The 14,244-nt window shown below is 49.4% G+C and overlaps 1 protein-coding gene across 5 annotated transcripts in view; it reads right to left on the bottom strand.

Moving 5' to 3' along the window:
• PBX3 (PBX homeobox 3) overlaps positions 1-12,086 on the bottom strand; it is a 101,631-nt gene extending 89,545 nt beyond the window's left edge. Inside the window, exons 1-3 of one of the 5 annotated variants that reach the window (XM_063174302.1) lie at positions 11,999-12,086; positions 10,954-11,542; positions 10,050-10,123 (exon numbers count right to left, since the gene is read on the bottom strand). In XM_063174302.1, the coding sequence (XP_063030372.1) occupies positions 10,050-10,123; positions 10,954-11,150 (271 nt within the window). In that variant the 5' untranslated portion in view covers positions 11,151-11,542; positions 11,999-12,086. Of the gene's footprint in view, positions 1-10,049; positions 10,124-10,953 lie in introns of all 5 variants that reach the window. The other 4 variants (XM_063174301.1, XM_063174304.1, XM_063174305.1 and 1 more) reach the window with 4 other exon arrangements.
• Between the last annotated feature and the right edge of the window lie 2,158 nt (positions 12,087-14,244).

Genomic DNA, 14,244 nt, shown 5'->3' with positions numbered 1-14,244 from the left:
CCACCAGTGCCAAAACCTCCCCAGCCCTGTGGCACTGGAGGCGTCGGGCAGGGCTGTGCTGCCCACACCCCAGCGCCCATTCTGCCATCCTCGGGCTTCCTTTCCCCTCTTCACCCAGTGCAACACAAGAAAGAAATACGAGGTAGAAAAACTGTTAGTTCCCCCTCTATTTGAATAACAAGTGAAATCCTAAAAATCCCTCCACTGCATGTTATTACCAAGTGTATCTCCAGGTTTTATAGTGACAGGACTGTGCTATAATTTCTGAGAAAACCTCGGCATAAAGCTCCATAAACCCAACCACTCCTGTAATGTATCACCTTATCTAGTGCACAATCATTTCCACAACTTTTCATGTTAGTATAATTTGTACAAAAATGGTAATAAATACATCCTTGAAGTCAAATAAGAATCATTGCACAATCTACTGTAACTTGTTCTTACTAGTGACAGTCAATCACGCCACCAGGATCTCACATGAAAGAAAATAAGCAAACATTTGGGTGTTCTGTAATTACAAACCTCGCTAAAAGCACGCTTCCTTCTTTAATCAACAAATATAAGAAAGTGTGTCTGGCACAGCCTTTTGAGTGTGCCAAGCTGCCTTGAACAGCTACTGAACAAGGAGAGTGGCGATCCCCAGCGATGGGAGCAAACCTTCTCCTTCTGTACTGAGCACGCCAACCACCAAGGCACGAAACCCTGATATCCTTTAAGAAAGGTCTAACCATGGGGTAAAAAACATTCCTGATTAAAGCCAAGAAAATAACAAGTCTAAGGAAAGCTTAATTTCTTCATCTCCAGGAGGTACAACTCATCTGCGGCCAAAGCAGAATGAAGTGGGTACTGTAAATTTACCTCTGACATAACAATTTTAATTAAACCCAACAGTTGATAAAAATATTCCTTTTTATCACACAGCACCAAGTCAAGACAACCTTCACATAAAATCAGATGGATAGCATTCCCATTTTAGAGATAAGAGAAGCAAGTTGTTGAATTCAGTTCCATGAGGCGGTGGCCGAGCTCAGGGTCTGCCCTCCCGAGGTCACCACGTCCCTCCTCACCACATCCCTTACAGAAACCTGGGGAGGAAGCTTTCTTCCCCAGCCAACAGCAGCACCAGGACTCAAACCAGCAGCGCCAGCATTTCCTCTCCAGCACCATCTTCTCCTGAAACAACCCCATCAGGGGTCTATAGGTAAAGTTAAGGTTGGCTTCAGAACATTTTCATTACTTAGTTCTTTTGTTCGACAATCTGAAACCCAAAATGAGCAGCTGGAGCCCAGCAACGCTTCCTTTAGCTGCCTGTGAGAACTGACTTTGCAGTGTCGGGTGATGTTTTGTTCCTTCCAGTACCAAAAAGGTTCACTATGACAACTAAAGTTTTGGTTATACATTGGTGACGGGATTCTTGGGGCCAGCTCTGGGGAGCTGTGGGTGACCAGGGCCGTGGTGCTCCCCGTGAGAGCGGCGCTGGGGGAGCACGGCGGGCAGGGACCCGCGGCGCACGTGCCACTCGTCCCGCGCCGCCGTGGAACCCCCGTGGCTCCGGGGAAAGCGCCGCGCTTTGTGTCTCATGTGCTTCATGTTAAAAACCTCCCAACAGTGATAGACTTCAGCTGCCAGGATCAGGGAGAGCATGTGCATCCAGCATGAACAGCCCCTGCACGCAGCTCTGGGCCATTTTTTTATCCTTTTTCCTTTCTTTTAAATAACTATTGGGGCTCATAACAAGCACTGTCACTCCAGCACTGCTCCCCTGATTGACTTTGCGACAATGATCTGTGGAGGAGATGGGCACTCAACCAGCCACTCTGCTGCACTCAGGCAAAGACGACTAGAGAGGCTCGCCTTGGGTTTGCTTTGGGTTTATTTTTTGCTAAATTTTTGTTCAGTTTCCAGAATGACTTCTCTGATTTTTAAAAAAACAGTATTGCAAAAGCAAAATTAATCACAAAACTGTAGCAAAGCAACTCAGAGGCTGAATGAAAACCACACATGCACACACACACCAGAACTCCAATTCTCAAAAAACAAAGGGAAAATTGAACTCTATCAGAACATCTCATCTTTGAGCCATCCTGGAGCATCCTGCTACAGCAGAGGTCTCAGCACAGTGATCTTATGTATCATATATGCTCTAATAAATAGGTTCAATGAGTTGAGTTAAGGGCAGAGTTTAACTATTAACTCTAAATTCCCTCACTCTTATGGCTGTAAGTCAATCCCTTAATGTTACTTTAACACAATTTCTGACAGTTGAATAAAATCTATGGTCAATATTACAACCCCTTCTTTGCTAAAGGAAGGAAAATACATGTGCGATTTGCATCAGAAATGGTGGGAAAGCTGTGGGTGAGCGGGGGTGACAAATGTCCACAGCCCTATTGGCCAGGAATCCGAGCCTTCCATTTGCCTTCAGCTAGCTGGGCCCTCACACCAACCCCCAAAACAGCACAACTGGCAAAACCACCTCCACACAGGTACAGCTCTCAGCACAGCAGCTGGGAGCAGGCAGAGACATTAGAATACAAAGCTGTAAGATATATCTAAAATAATCCCACAAAAATCAGATGACACAAAGAATTCTAATACTTTCCTTTTGTTAAGATACAGTAACTGAGAATACAATGAAATTCTTCATGTTCAGTATCTCCCATTAGATCAATTAATATTCAGAGAAAGGCTTTAACATGAAGTTTAAATAATCATAGAAGGAGAAAAAGAACCACCAATGTTCTAGAAGCTTCTCTAGACCTTTCAATCAATTTTATTTATATGCAAAACCAAGAGAAACTCAGAAAAAACAAAGCTCCTCCTGATGCTAAAGCTCTCAATTTACTGACAGGCAAATGGCTTCATGCTGCCACTTAATCTCATTTCTTGCATAATGCCCTCTAATTAGCATATCAAAGTGAATTAATACTTCTAGGGCATTAGCAATGGGAAAATCTGCTCCAGGCTTCACAATAGCAGTTAAGCAAGAGCCAAGAAATCCTCAAAAACACCACAAACCACTTTGCATTGCAAAACTGTTCAATTTATTTATCCTCTCTCTCTAAACACTTTTACCGCACACTGTTTTACTACTGTTCACCAAACAAAATGATAATTGCCAAAGTTACCAGCATCTGTAATGCCTGTTTAGAATCTTAATTTAGATTGTGTACTTGAAGCTCTCTAGATGCTTCCATTGACCCCGTCATACACCACAGGACAAACTGGAAAACTGTTGTTCTTTTAAAAAATGCCGTCAGGATAATATTATTAAATAACCTTTTCCACTTACAATAAATGATTAAAAATTAAACAATCTATGACAAAGCCACCTGCTGGACAATGAGGAATGAGAGATTGGCTCTAAATGTTGATGCATGACTGAAGTATAGCAAAAGGGTTTGACCTGTAAACACATGATACAAACCCACCTCCCTTCCAGGTGATGGATTTGTATTACATGGGATATTCAGTGATTCACATTGTTGCAGTCCCTGTGACTGTGCAACACGCACTGAACTGATCATTAACAAAAGAACTGAAACACCTAAAAGGGCATAAAATTAAAGTAAGTGCATAATGATTTTTACTTTATGCTTTTATGCAAAACATGCTATTTTTATTCAATTCCTGATGCAATAAACACGTTTGAGCTGTTACAATCAGAGATCGGAGCTTTTCTCCTTTAAAAAATGTTTTTAGAATCCACATTCAATCACAGGTCACTTTGCAAAATATAAATTGTAATTTATAAACAAGGTCTAAAAACCCTGAAACTTCATCACCTTAGGGCTCCGCAGCAGTCTTTAAAAATAGAAATAGACCACCAAGGGGAAAAAAACAACAAACACCCAAACCCTACCTCCCAACACCAGTACTCCCACCCTGAGCCCAGGAAGGGCCTGGAGCACCAAGGGAAGGCCAATAACAAAGAGCAGAAGAAAATGCCGGGGGGCAGTGGGGTTTTCTGCATTTCCGTTTGCAACACGAAAGGGGGGGAAAAAGTATAGTAATAACAAAACAAATTATGCTGGATATTTATCTGGCGCTTCGAGCCTTCCTAAAGAATGCGCATTGCTGAAAAACCCAGCGCTGAAGGAGCAGGCTGCATTACCTTTCCTATTTAATTCCCTGCTTCCTCCCTCAGTCCCGGCAGCACGATGGAGGAGCTCTAATGTCCAGCTGAGCTGCACAATTCATCTGTTTGGCTGATGAACTACTCCAACTCTATAAAAGCATGAACTGTAAGAGCTGACAGAAACTTTAATAATTTATATTAAATATTGATGTGAATTATTTACTCCATTCACACTTAAAGCCAGGAATTGCCTACCAGAGAAAAGCAAACGTGACAAAAGGTCAACACGCTGGTGAGAAAAGGCAGGCGGTGTCAGGCATGTGTTATCTGAACCATGCTGATCACCTTGATAAGCGAAGAGCATTAAACATGACTGCTGAGCAAACAAACAAAGCATTCTTCTCGGGGTGTCAATCGCGCTCCGACAGCTCGGGCTGAGCGCGGCGCCGGGCGCCAGCTCCGCTCGGGGCTCCGCTGCTTCGGGCTCGCCCTCACGGAGCCGCGGCCGCTCCGCCGCCGAGCGAGCGTGCGCCGAGACAGCGCGGGCTGCACGGAACTGAAAACCTGAAAACTGAAAACCTGAAAACCTGAGGCCGCTCCGAACCGAGCCAGCACGGGCTGCACGGAACTGAAAACCTGAAAACTGAAAACCTGAAAACCTGAGGCCGCTCCGAACCGAGCCAGCACGGGCTGCACGGAACTGAACAACTGAAAACTGAAAACCTGAGGCCGCTCCGAACCGGACCGCCGTGCGAATATACACGGAGCCAGAGCCAGCACGGGCTGCACGGGCACGGAACCGAAAACAGCCCAAACCCGAGGCCACTCCGGACCGGACCGCTCCGCAATCATTAATGCAGCCTTCATTCGGATTTAAATATTGCCTTGCATTTGTAACAATTTAGAGGGTCTAATTCTGCTTATATTTGTCCACGGTAGACTGCAAATATCATTATATTAATGCTTCACACAAATCAATGTTTAAATTGAAAAAAGACAGCGTAATATCCATTTCATACAACTTTACCATTGAAAGCTGCAGGAACAGAGCTTGATAAATGTATTAAATCCTGTAAAAAAAAAAAAAAAAAAAAAAAAAAAAGACTGTTTTGCATTCCCTACATGCCATGATAATAATTTATCTCTGAATGCAAAAATTCCTTAACTTACAACAAGCATCCTAAAATACACCACACGGTAACTGCTATAATTTGGTATTTTCAGATAAGCAAGCAAATGTGTAGAATTCAAAAATAAATGGAAGGACATGAAAGACAGCTATAAAATAAATAAAATTAATCCCTGCTCCTGGCTAAATTAGTATTGACAAGTAGGGCCAAGCCAAATTTATCCCCTACAGAAAGGGGAAAAAAAATCTCTGGAACCACTAATCCCAGTACTGAAGGTGAAGACGGGTATTTAAATGCAACAAGAAGCACCAGCAATGGGAAGCACTGAAGGTAAGGTGCAGCCTCAGGTTCTGTGAGGCAAAATACCACAAATTTCTCTAATGTCCATAATCACCAAATCGCCATTTTCTCAACTAGAGAAGTGCCGTGGTAGAAATCCACCAAAGAACCAGGCCACTGATAATGAATATGTTGGAAACAGATGACCAAATGACAACCAAGACACTTTATTCAATTTATTTTTTCCTAGTAGGACATTTATGAAGAAAAGCAATGTCATTGCCATAAGGACAGTGCAAACGACCAAACGTTCTGCTGCACGGCATCATTTGTAATACATCTGCTGGCAATTAAAAAAATACATTCAAAAGTACAACCACTGGGTCGGTGACAAACCTTGGTACTGAAGCATGAGATGGAAGCAAAAGCTAAACAATTTAAGCTGAGCTGGATGCACATAGACACCCAGCACTGACTTCTTCAGGTAGTCAAGGAACAACAAAATATGTATTTAGCAGCTTGAAAAAAAAAAAAAAACAGGACTGTACATAAATATTTTAAAGAGCTAAAGTAAGTAACAATAACATCACAGCTGATATTTAGAAATAGCCGAAATGCACACACACACTCCCCCACACACGCACACGTATGTATGCTATCAGTGCCATTCCATTGTTCCGTCTGAGTCCTCTCATGCTCCGGCAGGACTGAGGGTTACAGCGCATTACTGAGAGTTGCTCGCACTAAAGCTTGGCTGGGAAGTTGCAACTGGCGCAGGGCAAGGGCAGAGCGCTGCGCCCGGCTGCTCCAGCGCCACGGTGCCGACAGGGATTAACATTTCCCCACCGCGCCAGAGGCACGCAGGGCCGGCTGCTCCCAGGAGCCGCGGCCCCAGCCCCGCAGCGCATTGACCAGGGGCGCTCCTGAGCTCCTCATCAATGAGGGGCCGTGCTCATCAATGAGGCCCGATGCTGCCCTGCCACCACAGGCACGGCTGCTCCCAGGAGCGCCCCGGCCGCGGCCCCAGCCCCGCAGCGCATTGACAAGGGGCGTTCCTGGCCCGGCTCATCAATGAGCAGCTCTGCGGCCCGGCCACCACAGGCACGGCAGCGCACGGCTGGTCACAGCTGTAGCAATAAAAATAAAGGTAACTTACACGGGAACAGCGAGGAATTAACCCCGTGGCTAACGCGCGGTTTGTCTGGTTTGCAGAGCTTTTTTTATTCGTTCTTTAACACCGAAATCCATGCAAGGGGAGAACGTTCTTAATGAACATTTTCATCCTCTCTCTTTAGACATAAAAAATAGTTGCAGCAGCCCGAGCAGCCGAGCAGGCCTTTCGCTTCCCCTGCGGACACCTCCTGCAGTCGAGAAGTTCATTAAGTTTTATGATCTTCCCAAGTCAGTCCTGCTTATAAGCCTCACAAAGGCCACAAATCTGGCAAACCATCATGTATGCCATTAGGCTTTACTAGGAAATGAATGCTATTTAGGGGTGGTGGTGACAGTAAATTCGGGGTTGGTTGGCAGCTATCATTGTTGCTGCTGGACTTGGGGAAATAAATAAATAAATAAATAACTGTAGATGTGTGCACCGTTATGCACATGAATTCAGACATTTTTATAAACATACAATCCTGTCTCTACAAATGACTTTTAAAGAGAAAACCCCAAATTATCTATTGGTGCAGTCCGGGACCTAATAATATGTTGCTCCATTGGGTAATAATTGCAATTCTCTAAGACATTTTAAGACTACAAGAATTAATACATTTTCAGTTCTTTCTCCGTAAGAATAACCACGACCCCAGGTTGAGCAACATCCTGGAGGAAACTTAATAAAATCACCAGTCGGTAGGTGTTTTAGTCAGTAAAAAAGAGCTATTAAGAAAAACCAAACGATGGTGCAAATCAGTTTTTGATTCCTTCTGGCAGGACGTGAGGAAGCGGAGTGTGACACAGGTATGCAACAGATGTGAGCGTGTGCCCAGTGACACCTCAGAGCACAGCCAAAGGGAGCCAGCGGCTCCTCACTCGCTCATCTTCCTCTTTATTGGAGGGGCTTCCAAAGAACTCTGGTATAATTTTTCTTTGAACTAATTAAAGCCAGAGGTGGCAGTTTCTTTATGAACACCGTGCTACCTTGTGGTTGCCTCTCAGAATACACACAGCTATTAATAGCTGTAAAGCACTTAAATGTATTATGCAGCACTTTTGAAAATGTTAAAATGTTAAAAAAGAAATGTCAGGCTAAATTCAGTAACTCAGTGATTTGCTTTGTACATGGTAAATACCTCACAGGGAGAAAAAATAAAAATCTTCAGCTCCTGACCCTGTGTGAGGCTTTCAGAAATGAGATGCATCCATTAACCCTTGCTGGGAAGTGACAGAGTGGCTCCATGCAAACTGAGGATTCCTCCTTGTGCTCTCTCCCATCCAGTCTCACAAAGTCCTTGCTGACTGTACTGAAACTACTAAGATGCAAATAAATACATAATTCAATATAAAAATTACTTAAATATCGCATTACTTGTTTCTGAACAGATATGACTTCCTCACCTCTGGAGGAAGGCAGTGATGAAGCCATCACAGCAATTCCCACACCCAGGTAAACTTTGGTTCTGATCAGGAAGAATTAAACACCAGCACATGACCCCATGGGAGGCAGGTTTAAGCACCTGGCGATTGTCAGACCATGAGACACAGAGAGGGGGACACCTCTGCTTTAACTGCATCTCAGACCCTTCCTCGAGCTTCCAGTTTAGAATTGTTTGAGCCGTTCCCTCCAAGAACAGCTTCCAGAAAACGGGCTACAATTTATTTTCACGTTTTCTTTGCTTTAGCACACTAAGTAAGGCCTGAACAGACATTTCACCTCAACTGGGAGACCCTGAGTGAAGGTCCCCTTCCGGAAAGAGTTTTTGGTGGAGGTGTGGATCCATCTCCATCAATCACTCAGAGCATTAATCGTGTCCCTCCCGTGCTGCGGGGCTGGCAGGAGCTCGCCTTTGGGCAGGCAGACGCCTTCGCTCTTTGTTGGTCCTCACAAAAGAGAGATAACTTGAAAACTTGCTCTAATTCTTGCAGCACAAATGCAGGCTCCCAACTTACAAGTTATCACTGAAACCCCCCGAAAGGTTTCAGACCACAGAGCCTCTTGTCAGGTCCCCCTCGCCTCACAAACACCCTGTGCCAGTAATCCCACTGCTGAAAGGACTCGGGCTTTCTTCGCAGCTCACCTCTGACATGTGGCTGACTACACTTGCCTTTCAAAACACTGAGGGTAAGCCCTCTGCAAATAAAGTGACCGCGGGACCTGCGCCTGCCTCCTTAATTGAAATGTGCCTCCTGCAAATGTCTCAACACCGAGGGCAGGTTGCTCTCTGGCTCGGGAGCAGGACGGGCAGAGAAGTTTAGGGCAAGGCAGGAAACAAACACGAGCCGAAGGAAAGGGGTTACGAGCCGGCCGAGGTGGAACGTAGGTAGGTGGGAAGGGAGAGGGATCATTCCCCTTATCCCGGGTAATATAATGCAACATAAAGCAGAATCAATCTTAATATTCACAACACAGTCAATACCCTAGCGCTTAGCTGTCAGCAGGAACTGAAGTGGATCCCCGGTAGCAAAGAAACCCTTGGACATAAAGCACCATAATTCACAGAGAACCAACTGCTCACTCCGGGCTCCACGGCTCAGATTTGCAATGATTTCACGTTGGGTTGTTTTCATCCAGGTTTATTTTTGCAGTGTGGAATTGAGCAGAATGTTATTGAGTATCACATAGAGCTAAAAAGCCAGGCAATGGCTTAAGCTATATGCGAATAATTGGCTATTCATTTTTAAATCCAATCATAAATAAATGTTTTTGTTATTGTTAAATGTTTTTACTATTGTTAAATGTTCTTACTCTCATTGAATATTATTTTCAGTAAATGTCCTTGTTCTCATAACACAAAGCAGAATACTTTGCGAATTTTCTTCTTTAAACAAACAAACAAAAAATTCTATAAATTCAGTGATGTGAAAAAATTGCAAAAAAAAATCTCCTAAAATGCCCACAAGAAAAGCACGGACTTTATTCCTGTCGCGTAAATGAAGACGAAAAAAACCCGCGCTTTTGAGATGATTTTTGATAATTTTGGCGTTTAAAAACCCAGCGCCCGGGAGGCGCCGGAGCAGCGCCGGGCACAGGAGCGGGGTCGGGACGCCCACGGCGGGGCCGCCTCGGGTTCGGCTCGGCGCCCTCGCCGCTCACGGAGCTCCCGGTCCGGTCCCGGGGTTGAATCCCGCGGTCACACCGCCCCGGCATGTCTTTCACACACCGTCTGACGGTACCACGGCAGCGCGGGCGCTCCGGGGCCGCGGGGGCCGTGCGGGGGGACCCCCGCGCCCTTTCACGGCGCTCCCGCCGCCTCAGGAGCCGCCGGGTGCCCCCGGCCCCGCGGGGCTCCCCCGGCCCGGCCCGGCCCCCGCCCCCGGCGGCGTGCGGGGCGCCGGGCCCGGCGCGGCGCAGGCGGGAGCGCTAAGATGGCTGCGGCGGCGGCGGCGCGGGCGGCCCGTACCTGTTTTCTCCTTGATCTCGCAGAGGACGCTGAACAGGGCGGGTTTCATCCTGTGGCAGTTCAGGGCGTGTTTCCTGCAAGAGAGCACAGGACAAGCGGTTAGCGCCGGGCTCCAGCAACATGGCGCCTTCCCCAGCCCCGCGCTGGGGCCGCTCGCCCCCCGGCCGGGGGTCCCGGGGCCGCGGGCAGCGAGGGCCGGCCGGAACCTCCCTCATCCCGCTTCGCTTTCATGCGGAATTATCTTTGTGCAAACACCGCCCGAACGAGGGGGAAAAACCACCCCCCTCGTCCCCGTCCTGCGATATTAGAACTGATTTATTAAGGAGATTGGGGAGGGGGGGGGGAGGTGTACGGAGTTAACATTGTTTTTGTATTTATTGTGATTTAATACAGCCAGGGTTTGGTTTGGGTTTTATTCACACACACACACCCTCTCCTGCAGCAATATCTGGTCAGATTTATAATTCATCTGCTGCCACTTTGAGACAAGAAAAGAAAGAAAGAGGCAAAGTTGTACTTTGAGGGATGGCCGGACAGACAGACGGATGGACGGCGGCGCAAAGGCCGGTATCCACCGGACAGTGTCCAGCGGGAACGGCAGGGACCAGCCACAGCCTCCCGCGCCACAGTGACGGCAGAACCATCGCACACTTCTACATTTATCATATCTATTTTTTTTTTTTTTAAGGAAAGAAATCATTAAATAGCAACTTGGCTCTGCCTTGGCTGCTGGTAAATTTCTTACGGCCCCAAGAAGTTGCTCTTAATTGTGAGACTCCGGGTCTCTGCAGAGGAGCAGGAAGGAGAGAAACAAAAACCACACACACACACCAAAAATAATTTAAAAATAATAATATTAATAATAATTTTTTTAAAAGACAAGGTTTAATTAGACGAAACCAACTTTGCTTGTGCCTCATCCAGGCTTTGGTCAGTGATGGTCATGATCTGATGGAGGATGTCGCCGATGTCCTGCTTCCTGCCGTCGCCGTCAGCCCCTTCGTGTCCGTGGGGAGGCGGCAGGGCCATGCCCCCCTGCACCGAGTGCCCGGCCAGGTTCACGCCGGCCAGAGTCTGCAGCATCCTGGACTGATCGTCCATGGCTCCGGGCCGGGCCGCGCTCCGGGCGGTCACGGCAGCGCCTGCCCCGCTCAGTCCCAGTGCCGCGCTCCTGACCGCGCTCTGCTCACACACCACGAAAAAAGGAAAAACAAAAACAAAAAAAAGCCAAACAAAACAATAACAAAAATGTAGTATTTGTGTTTTGACCGGATCTCAGCTGTTTATTCCACTCTCTTCTCCTTCCCAGGGCAGTAAATCACTCTCTTCTTTAGTTACAATCTTCTTTCATCATCATCATATTGGTGCCTCGGATAAATGAGCTGAGCAGATTTCTGTGAGGTTTTCCTGGTACAATCTTCCTCCAAAGCTTTTTTTTTTCCTTATTTATTTTTATTGTTGCTTTTTATGTCTTTCCCCACTTGTCCAAAAATCTTCTTTGCAAAAAGGCAAAATTAAAAAAAAAAATACAAAATCAAAAAAACTCGCTTTCAAATCCTTCAGAAGTTGGGAGGGTGCAAACAGCAAAAACCACAACAAACCAGCGAACACCCCCACCCCCAAACTGCAACATAAAAAAGCCAAGAAAACACAATCACAGAGGGAAAAAAAAAATTAATCGCCCTCCCCCCCAAATAACAAACGATCCCAAGTCTGTGCACGGGGGTGAGACAGCAGCAATCAAAAGTTTGAACTTGTGCAAAGAAAAGAGCGGAAATAACGGGGAAAGAACTGTAAAAAAATTAATTACACACTCTCTGCAAAGCAATGTGCAAAAATATCGGCCCGCCGGAATTTATGAGCCCCGCGCCCGGTGCCCGCGCGTGTTTTATGTTGTTTGATGGCCGCTCCGGTGAGGGATTGACAGGCTGCCAACGCCACTCACTCACCGCAGACGTGTCACCCTGTGAAGGAGCCGAGCGGCGCGCGAGAGGGAGCGGAGCGCCGGCCCCGCCCCGCCCGCCGGCCCCGCCCCGCCCGGGCCTGGCCCCGCCCCGCCGGGCGGTCCCACCGCCCCGCCCCGCCCCGCCCCGCCTCGCGCGGGGCCCCGCCCGCCCCGGTCCGCGCGCGCGGCCCTCCCGCCGGGCCCAGCGGCGCCCGCGCTCCCGGGGCGGGCGGGAGGCGGCGGCCTCGTGCAGGAGCGACGGGTGTGGCGGCCAATCGCCGTGCGGCAGAGCGACAGCTGCCGGCGGCATTGGCCAATCAGCGCGCGCAGGATGGTGTCGTGCCCGCCCGCCCCGCCTCGGGCTCCGCCCCCGCCTGAGGAACTTGTGATTGGGCCGTTCGAACGGCGGCGTGGGCGGGGCGAGCGGCACAAGCCCCGCCTCCGTTGCCGTGGTGACGGCGGCCCGGTCCCGCCGGGCCAGGCCCGGTGCCTCCGAATTCCCGGGGGAGGCCGGGCCCGCTCCGGGCCGGCAGCTGCGCCCGTGCGATGGAGCCCCGGCGCAGGATGAAGGGTCCCGGGCCGGTGTGCCGCGGCCCGTGATTTGAGCGTGTCCCCGCGGAGGAGCTGCGGGACAGAACAGGAGCCTTTGGCACAGCCCACGGCTCGGGCCGTGCGTTACCAGCGTCATTGCAAATTATCTTTTTGTAAATCTGCACAGAACCGCGGAAATGAGAAGAGAATAAAGCACAGGCACCCAGGGTAATTACGAGTTCATTCTCTTAAGAGGTTCCCTGTAGGTCGCTGCCACCCCTCCTCAGGCTGTCCTCCCGTGGGACACTGCCCCGTTCGCTCCAAATTCCTTCAGCCCTGGTCCGCTTTGCGCACACTCTGGGTGGTGTCTAACACAGCTGCCCCCACGGAGGCCTCGTAGGGAAGGCTGCTGTAGGTGCGATGGACAGTCACAGCGGCACTTAAACCATCCGCAATGTGCTGAATGTGCTCTTTCTGTGACGGACGATCTCAGTGGAGCATGCCCAAACTCATCCTCTAACCTTCCTGGTGCTCTGGCTCATTCCTCAGGCTTGGCTCCCCCAGTCCCGGCTGGCATCACCATCCCACGCCGTCCCTGGAACCCTTTCACCAACTGGCCAGGGTCAGGTGTGGCTGGTGCAGATGGAGATGGCTCCTGGTCAACAAATCTGTGCTCTCACTGTCCCCCCATGCAATTAGTGAATTCATTCACATTTCAATTACTTTACATCTTAATTCTCCACCATTGTCTGTCTTGAGCCAGTGAGTTTTCAGGGTTATCCAGTTTTACTAAGAATGCTACCCCAAAGGCATTTTAAATTGGTATTATTGTGATTATTTCACCAATGCATTTGCAAACAGGAGAGGGCTCCCTGGCCCCTGCAGGGACCTGCTGGCCTCACCACATCAGCGGAAAGCTGCTGTTCTGGGTGATTTTTTGTACTGTTTTAGGAGGCTGAGTCCAGTCACTCCAGAGCTTTGGAGTGACTCAGGCACCTCCCTGTGAGATGCTCTGTGCTGGGGCAGCTCCAGCTCCTGCCCTACTCTGCAGTGCCAGTCACTGATACCTGCTCCTCACAGGCCCTTGGTGGCACTTGTGCCACGCTGTCCCCTGTCCCTCTCAAAGGCAGCTGCTGAGACTGCCACGTTAGCCTTTCCTCAGGGATTAATTAACAAGTGTCCTTACTTCCACAGGAAATTGCAGAGCCTGCAGCAGCAAGTCTGGAAAGGCGGCAGGCATACACGGCCAGGCACAGGAACCCTGGGAACAGCTGGGAACAGCTGCAGCTCCGGGAGGCCGGCGGTGTGGCTGGGCACCCCTGCTCGCCCTGGCAGCCGTGTGGACAGAGCCCCGGAGCCCGGGGTGACCCAGGGTCGCTGCTCACGGCCTGGGGCACGGGCAGCGCTCGGTCCCTGCCCCGGCCAGCAGCGACCGGGTGTGGGGTTCATCCCCTTGTGTGGTACACCGAGCGCTACCGGCACGGTGCTTTTATTGGAAATAAAACTGGTGCGGTCCCCGTGAGAAAAGCCTCCTGTGTGTGGCCGTGCGGCACCGGTGAGCGCCGCGCGGGCGTCCCGGTACCGACCCGGGCACCAGGGGCGGGGCGGCCGTGCCCGCCGGAGCCCGTGACCCACAGCCGTGCGGCCGCACCGCCTCCGGCCGGGCCGGGCCGCTCCGCGCCGCCGGTGCCGCCGGTGCCGCCGCCCCGCCCGTTCCGC

This window comes from Melospiza melodia, chromosome 22, assembly GCF_035770615.1.
Source record: "Melospiza melodia melodia isolate bMelMel2 chromosome 22, bMelMel2.pri, whole genome shotgun sequence".
Taxonomy (NCBI): Eukaryota; Metazoa; Chordata; class Aves; order Passeriformes; family Passerellidae; genus Melospiza; species Melospiza melodia.
The sequence above is the reverse complement of the archived record's forward strand: the minus strand, read 5'-3'. Positions and strand labels throughout refer to the sequence as shown.